This window comes from Conger conger, chromosome 19 (genome assembly GCF_963514075.1).
Source record: "Conger conger chromosome 19, fConCon1.1, whole genome shotgun sequence".
Classification (NCBI taxonomy): Eukaryota; Metazoa; Chordata; class Actinopteri; order Anguilliformes; family Congridae; genus Conger; species Conger conger.
Window position 1 is genome coordinate 15200074 of NC_083778.1, and position 14132 is coordinate 15214205.

At 51.1% G+C, this 14132-nt stretch overlaps 1 protein-coding gene across 6 annotated transcripts in view; it reads right to left on the bottom strand.

Moving 5' to 3' along the window:
* Positions 1–2854: 2854 nt before the first annotated feature.
* Positions 2855–14132, bottom strand: part of ints13 (integrator complex subunit 13) — a 70421-nt gene continuing 59143 nt past the window's right edge. For 5 of the 6 annotated variants that reach the window (XM_061229640.1, XM_061229641.1, XM_061229642.1 and 2 more), the window contains 14 exons: positions 13744–13946; positions 12897–12977; positions 12011–12101; positions 11529–11657; positions 8753–8837; positions 8307–8399; positions 7925–8014; positions 7643–7821; positions 6986–7156; positions 6595–6749; positions 5442–5675; positions 4471–4613; positions 3519–3654; positions 2855–3149 (listed from right to left, as the gene is read on the bottom strand). In XM_061229640.1, the coding sequence (XP_061085624.1) occupies positions 3113–3149; positions 3519–3654; positions 4471–4613; positions 5442–5675; positions 6595–6749; positions 6986–7156; positions 7643–7821; positions 7925–8014; positions 8307–8399; positions 8753–8837; positions 11529–11657; positions 12011–12101; positions 12897–12977; positions 13744–13946 (1827 nt within the window). In that variant the 3' untranslated portion in view covers positions 2855–3112. The remainder of the gene's footprint in view (positions 3150–3518; positions 3655–4470; positions 4614–5441; positions 5676–6594; positions 6750–6985; positions 7157–7642; positions 7822–7924; positions 8015–8306; positions 8400–8752; positions 8838–11528; positions 11658–12010; positions 12102–12896; positions 12978–13743; positions 13947–14132) is intronic. The other variant, XM_061229644.1, reaches the window with a different exon arrangement.

Sequence of the window (14132 nt, forward strand, 5' to 3'; positions counted from 1 at the left end):
ACTCCTTCCTCCGGGAGCGGCGCCGGGTCGAGCTCTTTCTGGAGAAGGTGGCCCGCTTCTTCAACGACTCCAGCGCCCGCCACCTCGCCGTGATCTCCCTGAGGGCCGGCTCCACCGTCGCGGCCTGGTACAACCTCACCCTGTGCCGGCCCGTTGCCGGGGCCGAGGGCCGGTGCCCAGAGAGACTGATCTGGAGCAGGTGGGAGGCGATGAGGACGGAGGACGGACGGGTGGAGCCCGCTTTCGCCCACGTGATGCTCCCCGAATTCCCCCTGGTGGAGGTGGGGGAGCTGAGCTTTGGGGGAGCCTGTCGCCCTGGACCTCCCCTAGTCACCGGTCCCCCTGCCCCGCGGCCTGGCCCCGCTCCCTGGACTGCCATGCTTCTCGTGGCCCTGCTCGTCGTCTGTGGCCTGCTTCTACTCGCCGTGCTCGTGATAGCCGCTCTGCGCTCCCGCAGGACTCGCGGGACCCCGTCCCTGTGGCCGTCTGCGGTCTACCCTGCCTGCCAGCCCGATCGACGGGCACTAAAGCCCAGGCTTCCCCCCCTTTTCCAGGAGGAGGTGCCTCCACCACCACTCCAGCTGTGGCTGAACCTGACCCCCCGGCCCCAGGAGGAGCCTTTCCCGAAAGTCCCCAGCCCACACAACACACACCACACAGACCCCGGCCCACACATCACACACCCCCCTTCCCCATAGACCCCAGCCCACACAACACACACCGCACAGACCCCGGCCCACACAACACACACCACACAGACCCCAGCCCACACAACACACACCACACAGACCCCAGCCCACACATCACACACCACACAGACCCCAGCCCACACATCACACACCCCCCTTCCCCATAGACCCCAGCGCACACAACACACACCACACAGACCCCGGCCCACACAACACACACCACACAGACCCCAGCCCACACATCACACACCACACAGACCCCAGCCCACACATCACACACCCCCCTTCCCCATAGACCCCAGCCCACACAACACACACCGCACAGACCCCGGCCCACACAACACACACCACACAGACCCCAGCCCACACATCACACACCCCCCTTCCCCATAGACCCCAGCCCACACAACACACACCGCACAGACCCCGGCCCACACAACACACACCACACAGACCCCAGCCCACACAACACACACCACACAGACCCCAGCCCACACATCACACACCACACAGACCCCAGCCCACACATCACACACCCCCCTTCCCCATAGACCCCAGCGCACACAACACACACCACACAGACCCCGGCCCACACAACACACACCACACAGACCCCAGCCCACACATCACACACCACACAGACCCCAGCCCACACATCACACACCCCCCTTCCCCATAGACCCCAGCCCACACAACACACACCGCACAGACCCCGGCCCACACAACACACACCACACAGACCCCAGCCCACACATCACACACCCCCCTTCCCCATAGACCCCAGCCCACACAACACACACCACACAGACCCCGGCCCACACAACACACACCACACAGACCCCAGCCCACACATCACACACCCCCCTTCCCCATAGACCCCAGCCCACACAACACACACCGCACAGACCCCGGCCCACACAACACACACCACACAGACCCCAGCCCACACAACACACACCACACAGACCCTGGCCCACACAACACACACCACACAGACCCCAGCCCACACATCACACACCCCCCTTCCCCATAGACCCCAGCCCACACAACACACACCACACAGACCCCAGCCCACACAACACACACCACACAGACCCCGGCCCACACAACACACACCACACAGACCCCAGCCCACACAACACACACCACACAGACCCCAGCCCACACAACACACACCACACAGACCCCGGCCCACACAACACACAGACCCCAGCCCACACAACACACACCCCGTCCCCATAGACCCAGCCCACACAACACACACCACACAGACCCCGGCCCACACAACACACACCCCTTCCCCATAGACCCAGCCCACACAACACACACCACACAGACCCCGGCCCACACAACACACACCACACAGACCCCAGCCCACACATCACACACCCCTTCCCCATAGACCCCAGTCCACACAAGCCAGGAAGAAGCTTGTCCTTTCACTGTCCGCCACACTCCCAGCTCCTCCTGTAGCCACAGCCACACAACTCCCTTTAGTCTCTCTTTACATTCTTTCTTAAATTCTAATTTATTATTTTCAAACTTTTTCTCCCCCGTTTTGAAATGCCCAATGGTGTACAACTTGAGCTCTGCTATCGAATCAGGAGTCGAAAAGTTTCACATTTTTGTACTCTCAAGAATGTACTTCCATTACACTATCCACCACCAGAGGGAGACAGAGATCCACAGCCAGTTGTATGAGGATCATAACCTTCCTCAGGGGCCAATGTTGTGCCAGTATTAGCATTTGTTTGACAAATCGCATTCTGCAAAACTATCAATATGTTTTATGCATAGCAAGGCAGATGCGAAGATCTACTGAGAAATATATTCACACAGTTTGATCATATAAACAATTTATATAAAATCGTAAAAAATCTTTGATCAGTCGCTTGCAAAAAAGATAATGTTGCAATGAGTATTTTGTAGTTTTGCCATCTGTATACCATAACACGGGTGAGTTGTTTCGTCGGACACATGTAAATAATATTGGTACGACAACACTAAAAACACTTGACCACATTCAAATCCTAACTTGTGTTACACAGTGTACTTTTCCATCCCTGACACACAAAACAGGAAGTGCTCGCTACAGTAGTTCTCGTCACCGACATGTAAAACAGGAAGTCCGGGAAAAAAAAAGAAAAAAAGACAGATCACAGAAGCACAGACAGAATCTTTTTATTTCTCAGAATATGGAAATCCATCAGTATAAACAGAAGCGTGTTAAAAAAATGGCTTAAAAAGCTATGGTTCAATCTTGCTGACACACTCAGAGACTGTACAGTAGATAAAGGTTAAAAGCATGAGGAAAAGTACCAGAGGGACACTCGTTGGTTCGTGAAGTATTTCCTGTACAGTGACACCGAGGCAGTATTCCAAGCAGTCAGGTGAAAAAAAGGCGGCAGACGGGGAAAACTGCGTCACCTGTTGGTTTTCCCGTTTTCCGTAGTCTCCATTCTGCCAGCAAAAGTGGAAAGAGACAAGTTATCGGACAGTGACTCCGAATGTACAGCGCGTTCTACCATCCCGCCTAGTTACACCTTAAGATTTCAACCCATTTTACCTGCTCCTGTCCCAGCCCCAACTCAAATTCAACACATCTATTAAACCTTATTTAGAAAATTCAAGAATTCCATTATTCATTTACAACATATATCTTAGTATTGCTTATGTCTGTATGTGACATATGAATGTTACACATGCCATTTTCTTTTATTGTTACAACGGACCAGTTCAGATGGGAAGCGGATGCTAAATGAATTTGCTTCCTTAGGAAGCGAGAGTACTCGGATGCAAAGCAGGCTGAGCCAAGTGCAGGATACAGACCCATTTTCGTCTTTGAGATGCTGGTACAGCTCGGCCCGGTTGTTGACGGAGTTGATTCGGCCAGCAAACTCCTGGTGCTTGCGCGAGTTGGCCGTGTTGAGCCTGTTCGTCCACATCGTGAGCAGGGACATGGGGCCTGAAGCCGCAGAGCGCAAGAACACGGAGGACAATCAGGCAGCTGCAACCGTTTTACATCAGCTGCGTCCCGAAGCTCAAAAGAAACGTAAACTTGTGTCCTTCTCCTACTGGAGGTATGGCGGGAGGAGACGTGTGGAGGAAAGGATTTTTTGGGGGGTTTTTGAGTATTGAGACGCGAGGTCTAAACCTGTGGATAAGTCATTCAAGGCAGGGTCAGTATTTGGAAGGAAGGGTCTGAACCGGTGGATAAGACATTTGCGACAGGGTTACTATTTGGCAGGATAGATCTGAACCTGTGGATAAGACTTGAGGACAGGGTCAGCATTTGACAGGAAGCATCTGACCGAGTGGATAGGACATTTCAAACAGTCAGTTTGTGGCAAGGTCAGTGAACAGGGTTTTTTTGTGACAGGGTCAGTATTTGGCAAGGTCAGGTTATTCAGTGAACAGGGTTTTTTTGTGACAGGGTCAGTATTTGGCAAGGTCAGGTTATTCAGTGAACAGGGTTTTCTTGCGACAGGGTGAGTATTTGGCAAGGTCAGGTTATTCAGTGAACAGGGTTTTCTTGCGACAGGGTCAGTATTTGGCAAGGTCAGGTTATTCAGTGAACAGGGTTTTCTTGTGACAGGGTCAGTATTTGGCAAGGTCAGGTTATTCAGTGAACAGGGTTTTCTTGCGACAGGGTCAGTATTTGGCAAGGTCAGGTTATTCAGTGAACAGGGTTTTCTTGTGACAGGGTCAGTATTTGGCAAGGTCAGGTTATTCAGTGAACAGGGTTTTTTTGTGACAGGGTCAGTATTTGGCGGGCCCGCACCTTTGGCTTTCTCTGGGGGCTGGCTCTCCTCCACCGTCAGGCGGGGCTTCTTGTTCAGTGGTTCCGGGGAGTCCGGAGAGTCCTTGATTACCTCCGCCTCTGCAGGCTCCTCCTTCTCACGCTCTGGCGCCCCCTTGAGCCTGCTGGAGGAACAGGCCACACAAGCACACGCTTTTGAGCGGGGTTTTTTTTTTTTTATCCTTTAGAGCCGTGGGGTAAACCATGCAAGCCCTTGATTAGTTGCATCAGGTGTGCTTGTCACGGCACTACAAACCACTGGTTTCGACAATACATTAGAAGTTAATGTCTGTAGGTTTCTCAGCTAAACAGGTTATTCTTCTTGTTCCTTAATAAACACATGATTTATGTTTACCCTGAAACCTTTTGGAAATATGTTCAAACCAGTATGCTACTGTTGGGAGACAAGACAAATTTGTGTATTGGACCACTTCACATATGATAATGACCGCTATCAGTTTCAAGGTTCCCCCTCTGGGGATTTTCCACGAGGCTCCAGGGGGGAGCGGGGCAAGGCCCCGCTACCATTAAGGATTTGAATGGCCCAATCCGAAGTGCTCGGGATAGGCGCAATTCACACTTGATTTACACTTGATTTGTAGATATATTTGAATATCTGCAAATGTAACACTATAAACACCCCAAAACACCATTGCTCTTTGGAACATTTTCCTGACTGTAATAAACTCTCCTGCTTTTTACTAAGAATGGTTGATCTGCATCTTCACTGAGATAAAGGTCATTTTCCCATTCCTCAGTGAATTCAGAATTTACTAACATCGGAAATATGCTCAAACCAGTATGCTACTCAGCTACCCATTATGACAGTTAGGATAATATTCTTATACGTATCGCGTGTGCAGCGGGTAGCATGGCCACCCAGTATGACATACAGGAGTTACGAAAGTGATTATGTTTAGAAATCGCAGCGGGGGTATCGGAGACGCGCTGACCTCTCTCCCGGCTCCTGCCACCCCTTCTCCACCTCCGGGTCCTTGCCGTTCCTCTCCGGCTTCTCCTCCTTGTCCTCCCTCTTCCTCCCCCTCTTCTTGCGCTCCTCCTCCTCGGGCGGCCGGCTGCGGCAGGCGCTCACGCACTCCAGCACGCGGGCGTGGCGCTCGCTGCCCCCGACGTGGGTGCGCACCAGCGCCTCCAGCTCGTTCCACATGGCCCGGTACTGCTCGTCCCTGAAGGCCCGACCCGGAATTACACCCGTCATCTCAACCAAACCCGGAATTAATCCCGTCATTCCAACCCAACCCGGAATTAAACCTGTCATTCCAACCCAACCCGGAATTAAACCCTTCATTCCAACCCAACCCGGAATGAAACCCGTCATTCCAACCCAACCCGGAATTACACCCGTCATTCCAACCCAACCCGGAATTACTCCCGTCATTCCAACCCAACCAGGAATTACTCCTGTCATTCCAAACCAACCAGGAATTAATACCATCATTCCAACCCAACCCGGAATTAAACCCGTCATTCCAACCCAACCCGGGATTAGACCCATCATTCCAACCCAACCCGGAATTACACCCATCGTTCCAACCCAACCCGGAATTAAACCCATCATTCCAACCCAACCCGGAATTAAACCCATCATTCCAACCCAACCCGGAATTACACCCGTCATTCCAACCCAACCCGGAATTACTCCTGTCATTCCAACCCAACCCGGAATTAAACCCGTCATTCCAACCCAACCCGGGATTAAACCCATCATTCCAACCCAACCCGGAATTACACCCGTCATTCCAACCCAACCCGGAATTACTCCTGTCATTCCAACCCAACCCGGAATTAAACCCGTCATTCCAACCCAACCCGGGATTAAACCCATCATTCCAACCCAACCCGGAATTACACCCATCGTTCCAACCCAACCCGGAATTAAACCCATCATTCCAACCCAACCCGGAATTAAACCCATCATTCCAACCCAACCTGGAATTAAACCCATCGTTCCAGCCGAACCCAGAATTGCACCGGTCCTTCCACACTTGCAAATTCATTTTCAATAAGCTACAATTAAATAAATGCTACATGTAAAGAGTTAAAAAAATAAATACTATGATATTACCCTCACACACTCACACTCACCTTTTAGGCCCCTTGCCTCTGGTTCCGACGGTGGAAACAGGAAGCGGATCGTTCTTCCTCTCCATGTCAACCAGGTTGTACACGGTCTTCTGACAGGTCAGCACGTCGTCCTCGGTCAAACTCTCTTTCACAATCAGATTGGCCAAGGGAACCACCTGCAGCGAATATGGACCAATTACATCCTGCGTTCTCAAGCCGTCCCTCCCCCGAGGAAAACAGCGTTGCCAGCCAAAAACCACCCCTGTCTGGGAACGCCCTGAAATACGAGCTGAAATACTCCCAACATAACGAAAAGATAATGGGTCAACTGAACAGCCCTACTTTTGATAAGCTGATAAGCAGAAGAGGCTGCAGTGCCGGTGCTGACAGGCAGGGGGAGACAGAGGCTCACCGCCTGCATGTTGAAGATGGTGGTCTGGGAGATGATCATTGGCCAGTATCGAGTGTGTCGCTCCAGCTGGGCCTTCGCTCTCTCCAGGGGCACTTTCCCACAAGCCCCGGCAGGAGCCGGGGACTCTGGGAAAGGAGTCAGCCGGTTCTCCCGCATCAGCTCCCCGAAGTCCTGCGGGAAAAGGAGGAGACGGAGACCCCATTAGCCCAGACAGGACGACGGTCTCTCCGACAGGAACACGGGACGTCCTGTCAGGTTTCAAGTGACTCTCTCAAGCCTGGCTAATGGGCATTAGCATAAAGGCACTACAATAACAACTGCAGTGTTAACACCTGCAGTGACCACCGCGGCCACAAACGGGTCCATTCATATGGAGGTGCAGCGGTTAGTTAGAACGGTCAGAGGGAGAGGTGAGCTAGAGTGGTCAGTGTGTAAGAGCGGTCAGTGAGTGGGCAGTGAGTGGTCAGACAGCGAGGCGGTCAGTGAGAGCAGTCAGAGGGTGAAGCGGTCAGTAAGAGCGGTCAGTGAGAGCGGTCAGTGAGAGTGGTCAGTGAGAGCGGTCAGTGAGCGGTCAGTGAGAGCAGTCAGAGGGTGAAGCGGTCAGTAAGAGCGGTCAGTGAGAGCGGTCAGTGACAGCGGTCAGACGGCCATACTCACAGTGATGCGGTAGTCCGTCACACGGCCCCCGCACCCCTCGCTGATAGAAGGCGGGTCCTCCAGCGTGGAGCGGGTGCTATTGAGCACGTGCAGAAAGATCTCCCCGCCGTGGCTGCTGAGCATGTGACTGATGACCTTCGACCCAGATTTCCGAGGCTGCTCCAGCAGCACCGAGCGTCCTGTGAGAAGAGCCGAACAGATTACTGACAGCCGGGTGGACCAATGGCAGCACAGGGTCTTATATCCCTTGACCTGTGACAACAATACGTCCACGCCTCTTACCGTTCAAGAGGAAGTTGGTGAGGCAAGAGGAAGGCCTACTGTTGACATCGACTGGTGAGATTCGGTAGGCCCCAGTGCAGTAGTGCAGCTCTGAAATGGGAATATTGTGTTAGGAAAACCGAAGCACACTCGAGCACTAATGCCAGCACAGAACTTAATACAAATCCTGAATACATATAGACTACATCATAACAAGCCCAAAGAAAAAGTGCATAAAAACCTGAAAAATACAACAAGCTGAACCAGAACCAGAAGGTGGGAGTACTTGGGGAGTGGGGGGGGGGTGTATGGATGGGAGAGAGCGGTGGCAGAACGGTTATTTCGGGTCAGAATGGTAGCCGTGGTAGAGGTGAATTGTGGGGTTTGCGTTGCCGGAGCGTACCAACGCTGTTCGTTCGAGGGGTGCACCACTTCAGCGTCACCGTCTCCTTCAGGCCACTGTCTCGGCTGGTGCTGCCCGCTGGATGCAGATCTCCTGTGGAACCAACCGGGTCACAGACAGGTCAGAGGTCAGAGGTCAGAGGTCAACCGGACCCAGATACAGATCACAACAGGATTGCAGAGTTAGAACAAAGTATATTGCCATGAGAACAAACGCCAGCATACACAGGGGGTCCCCCCGGACCGAGTCTGAAAACCACTCCCTTAAATGTTAGCATATGTGAATACAAGGAGCCCCAACTCCTCAGTACAGTAAACAGCACATTTTCAAACAAATCTCCAGCAAAATAAAAAAAAAAGAAAGAAAGTCACACCAAAGTGCAAAGCTGCGTGGGAAAAACGGAACATCTCTGGAGCGGAGCGGGTCCGCTCCGCTGGGCTACGTACCGCTCTTGATGAACTCCATGTGCGCGTCTCTGTGGTGCAGCAGCTCCACGTCGTAATTGGCCGAAGTGTTGGCGTGCTGTTCCTCCTTCAGAGGGGCGGGGGCGGGGGCGGGGGGGTAGAGAGATCAGTCACGTCGGAGCGAGGACGCTCACATCGACCGCAGACCGGGAGGGTGGGACGGGAACCCTGGGCTCCGTGTCCGATCCACATAGGGGACCGCCTGTGGAGATGGCCCTCTCAGGGCTGCCTACAGTCCCCCCTGTGGCTGGAGGCGGCTGCTGCTTACCGGCTACATGCACTCCTATGGGAGCTGCTCAATGGCGCATGAAGCCGGTTCAGGGAGACTGCCACGTTTAACTATGGGACTTTGAGCATATGCACTGGGAGAAAATTAAGGAATTCTGTGGGAATGAGAATGTCAGGGTGATGTGAATTAAGGAATTCTGTGGGAATGAGAATGTCAGGGTGATGTGAATTAAGGAATTCTGTGGGAATGAGAATGTCAGGGTGATGTGAATTAAGGAATTCTGTGCGAATGAGAATGTAAGGGTGATGTGAATTAAGGAATTCTGTGGGAATGAGAATGTAAGGGTGATGTGAATTAAGGAATTCTGTGGGAATGACAATGTCAGGGTGATGTGAATTAAGGAATTCTGTGGGAATGAGAATGTCAGGGTGATGTGAATTAAGGAATTCTGTGGGAATGAGAATGTCAGGGTGATGTGAATTAAGGAATTCTGTGGGAATGAGAATATAAGGGTGATGTGAATTAAGGAATTCTGTGGGAATGAGAATGTAAGGGTGATGTGAATTAAGGAATTCTGTGGGAATGAGAATGTAAGGGTGATGTGAATTAAGGAATTCTGTGGGAATGAGAATGTAAGGGTGATGTGAATTAAGGAATTCTGTGGGAATGAGAATGTCAGGGTGATGTGAATTAAGGAATTCTGTGGGAATGAGAATGTAAGGGTGATGTGAATTAAGGAATTCTGTGGGAATGAGAATGTAAGGGTGATGTGAATTAAGGAATTCTGTGGGAATGAGAATGTAAGGGTGATGTGAATTAAGGAATTCTGTGGGAATGAGAATGTAAGGGTGATGTGAATTAAGGAATTCTGTGGGAATGAGAATGTCAGGGTGATGTGAATTAAGGAATAGTGGGAATGAGAATGTAAGGGTGATGTGAATTAAGGAATTCTGTGGGAATGGGAATGAAAAGGTGATGTGAATTAAGGAATTCTGGGGTAATGACTAATCTAAGGGTGATGTGAATTAAGGAATTCTGGGGTAATGACAATGTCAGGGTGATGTGAATTAAGGAATTCTGAGAACAATCTACAATCTACAGCACAGGAGCAACATAAATATTACCAAAGACTAGACTGGCCCCTGAAGGAAAATGACTCAGTTTCTGAATTCAAATCAAGAAAGAGCGTGAATTTTCATAAGAGCAAAACAAAAGTCAATGGACGAAGCAAACAATTAATAAGAATTAAGATGATCATTTCAAAGAAATAAAATAAAATGATGAGAATGGAAAACACCTTCACAAAAAAAGAAGCAGCATAAATTCATAAATAAGGTGTTGCATAAAATAACAAAATGATATTTATAAAGCAACTTCAACATGCATAAAAGTTAAAGGATAACACCAGCAATTAAAAACATTTCAGCATCGTCAACATTTCCAATGAACACCAAAACTGAAAATGTTTCTGTCCAACTCTCAGTACTTTTTGACATTTTACCCAACTTAGCATTAAATCAGGAATCCATCCATCTCAATTGTGCAGGGAAGTCATTAAATACAGCTCAGAAAGACATTTTCATTTTGAGAAGATGGGGTGGGGGGGGGGGGGGGGGCAGGAGGAACGGAATGGGCAGAAAGACAGGGGTGTTCTGGACGTACGCGGATGATCGCCGACTACTGAAACGTTCTTGCGATGTCTTTACGACAGTGACATCGTGAGAACGTTTCGTGTTAACTGGGGCACGATACGCTGGGTCACACGAGACTAAAGCCGTAGTTCAACCCAGGACCGGTGGAACCGTGTTAAAAATGGGTGTGCTGTGCATCCAAAGAAGAGGTTTTTGCCGTCGGCGACCACGGCAAATCCAATCACGGCGAGACCCGTTAGCTTCAGCATGGAGGAGCAACTGAGGTCTACGCGCACACACACAGCTGGGATGCTAGAACTTTCTGACCATTCTGCTCACAATGTGGCTCAGTTCTCGCGAAACACTCTTTTCCGGATGTGCAGTACATTTTAAAGAAAAGACGAATTGGGTTGAACCATCGCTTTACGGAAGAGTTTAGGAGCCGGGGGGTGGGGTGGGGTGGGGGGTGGGGCAAAGAGGGGGACCAGCCACGTGCCACAGTCAGACAGAGAGAGGGAAAAGGTTCACATAGCTGTATTCCTTTCATTCTTTCTGCTAAGTTGAAGATGTACTGACCTGGTCAGAGACATTTAATGTGGGCTAAGCAAAACAGAAAACACGGTTTAAAACAAAAATAAGGCATTGGTCATTTTCCACATGAAGCAAGTTTCATTTGTCTTGGGAGGGAGGGGAGGGGGGAGGTGGGAACAGAACAAAACAAAACAAAACAAAATACAACCGGCAACAATCTCCAGGCGAGAGGGGAGCAGGGCAGGGGCGGAACTGGAGGGGGGTGGGGGGGGGGGGTAGAACCAAAATGGGTGGGGCAGATCCAGGGGGATGGAGGGAGAATCAGGAGGGGCGGGGCAGAACCGAGAGGGGGGTGAGGAGGGTCTACCTTCATCGGGATGTTGGTGATGGTCGTGGAGGCCAGGTCAAAGTGCTGCTGCACCAGGATGTTGAGTTTGGAGGCAAGATGGCGCCCCGCCCGCACGCTATGCACCTCGCTGGTCAGCACAGGGGAGATCTGCAACAGAGCCGGCCCACATCAGATCATCTCCCATCCTTTACCCGCAAAAACAGTCAATCAACACATACAGCACAGTCACATGCACAAGTGAGAGCTTTTATTCATGTAAACTCACTACATTGAGACAGCAGCAGGATATAATAACCCAAACGTGAACCATCTTTGTGTTGCATAGTAATATTTCTGCAGAAACCGGATTGTGAGGTGAAGCCTAGTTCATTTTCAGAATAGAAGGGGACAACTTACGTGAGCCTTTCATTGGTGTGGTGTAGCAGTGCTGCCTCCACGATCAGCAGGTGAACTATGAAAAGCTACTTTTGCACGCACACTGCTTGGGCGGGTTGTCATACCTCTTTTTTGGGCCGGTCGGACACCAGCGTGTCCTCTCCCAGCGGGTAGGTGTGGATCAGGACTAGCTCACACTGCTGAATCTGCATGAGCCTGCAAGGCAAGCGCACACGCTCTGTGACGTCACGACTGCTCACTCCCGCCCAACTCAAAACCAGCCGCACGTCCAAGACATCTCTGAAGTCGGCAGTTTGAATATTTTGAATATTCAGGAGATTTGGCAGAAGGTGTCTTGTGAATAATCAGGAGGTTTGGCAGATGTGTTGTGATGTGATGTTGTGTTGTGAGGTTTGGTAGCTGGTGTCTGGTGAATGTTAAGGAGGTTTGGTAGATGGTGTCTGGAGAATAATCAGGTTTGGTAGATGGTGTCTGGAGAATAATCAGGAGGTTTGGTTGATGGTATCTGGTGAATGTTAAGGAGGTTTGGTAGATGGTGTCTGGAGAATAATTAGGAGGTTTGGTAGATGGTGTCTGGAGAATAATCAGGAGGTTTGGTAGATGGCGTCTGGAGAATAATCAGGAGGTTTGGTAGATGGTGTCTGGAGAATAATCAGGAGGTTTGGTTGATGGTGTCTGGTGAATGTTAAGGAGGTTTGGTAGATGGTGTCTGGAGAATAATCAGGTTTGGTAGATGGTGTCTGGTGAATGTTAAGGAGGTTTGGTAGATGGTGTCTGGAGAATAATCAGGAGGTTTGGTAGATGGTGTCTGGTGAATGTTAAGGAGGTTTGGTAGATGGTGTCTGGAGAATAATCAGGAGGTTTGGTAGATGGTGTCTGGTGAATGTTAAGGAGGTTTGGTAGATGGTGTCTGGTGAATGTTAAGGAGGTTTGGTAGATGTTGACCCGAGTCAGAGTACCATGATTGCCGTGGCACACAGCGGCCCTCACCTGTCTGAGCCCGCCGCCAATTTATTTTGCTCCAGGATGGTCTCCACGACACAGTCCTCCAGCATACGGACATGGGTGTCACTGTGGATCAGGAAGGGAGGGAGGAAGGGAGGGAGGGACAGAGTTGAGTGCATTAGCGCTGCCAGCAAGAGAAACACGAACACCCCGCCAACGTTAACCGTCTAATGCAGTGGTCTCAAACTCAGTGCCGTGGAAGGCTGTGTGTATGCTTTAACCCAGCCACAGATCTTGATTATAGAACTTATTTGTCGAATTTGTTGCTGACGTTTTGCACATGTTTATCAAGTGAAAGGTGTTATTTGTAGTTTCTAAAAAAAAAAACTACCGTCGTACCATTATAGTCTGAGCTTCAATGCAGTTAAAAGCGTACGGCTGAACGAGTAATTGGAATCAAGGCAGCGTTAATCAGTTGGAACGTAAACCTGCATACACACGGCCCTCCACAGCAACATGCTTGAGACTCCAGTCAAACTGCCACCACTGTGATCCTGTACACCAGGGGTGTCAAACTCCAGTCCTGGAGGGCCGCAGTGTCTGCAGGTGTTTGTGGTTTCCTTTCAATCAGCAGCCAATTAAGGCCTTGAGAACAAGTTGAAAGACTTTGACACGTATCTCTCGTGCTGAAACACACCAAAAACCAGCAGACACTCCAGGACTGGAGTTTGCCACCCCTGCTGTAACACCGTAAGGTCTGGGGCAGAGTATCCGGGTCAGGGTTTTCTGGTGGCCGACGACAGGCTTTAACGTTCCCTCCCCCAGGCCCCAGCGGGGTGAGTCGCTGGGCGGGACAGGGCCACCCGGGAGTCGGGGGGGGTGGACGGGGTACCTCTTGGCGTTGGTGAGGCAGATGATGCGGCCCCGGTTGCAGACGCGGTCGGCCGTGTCCATGAGCTGGGCCCGGGCTTGCTGCTGGTGCTCCGTCACCTTGCACAGGGCCTCCACGGCCGCCACCAGGCCGTGCAGGATGCTGCAGCACTCGGGGTCCTCGTGCGGGTTCGGGGGCCCCACCGCCGCCAGCGCCGACATCAGCTGGGGGGGGGGAACCGGGAGCACAGGGATACAATTTTATGTGGGCGGCGACATGGCTCAGGCAGTAAGAGCAGTCGTCTGGCGGTCGGAGGGTTGCTGGTTCAATCCTGCTCTGGAGACGCCAAACCCCTAAATGGTTGTATATAGCGCCTTTATCCAAAGCGCTGTACAATTGATGCTTCTCCA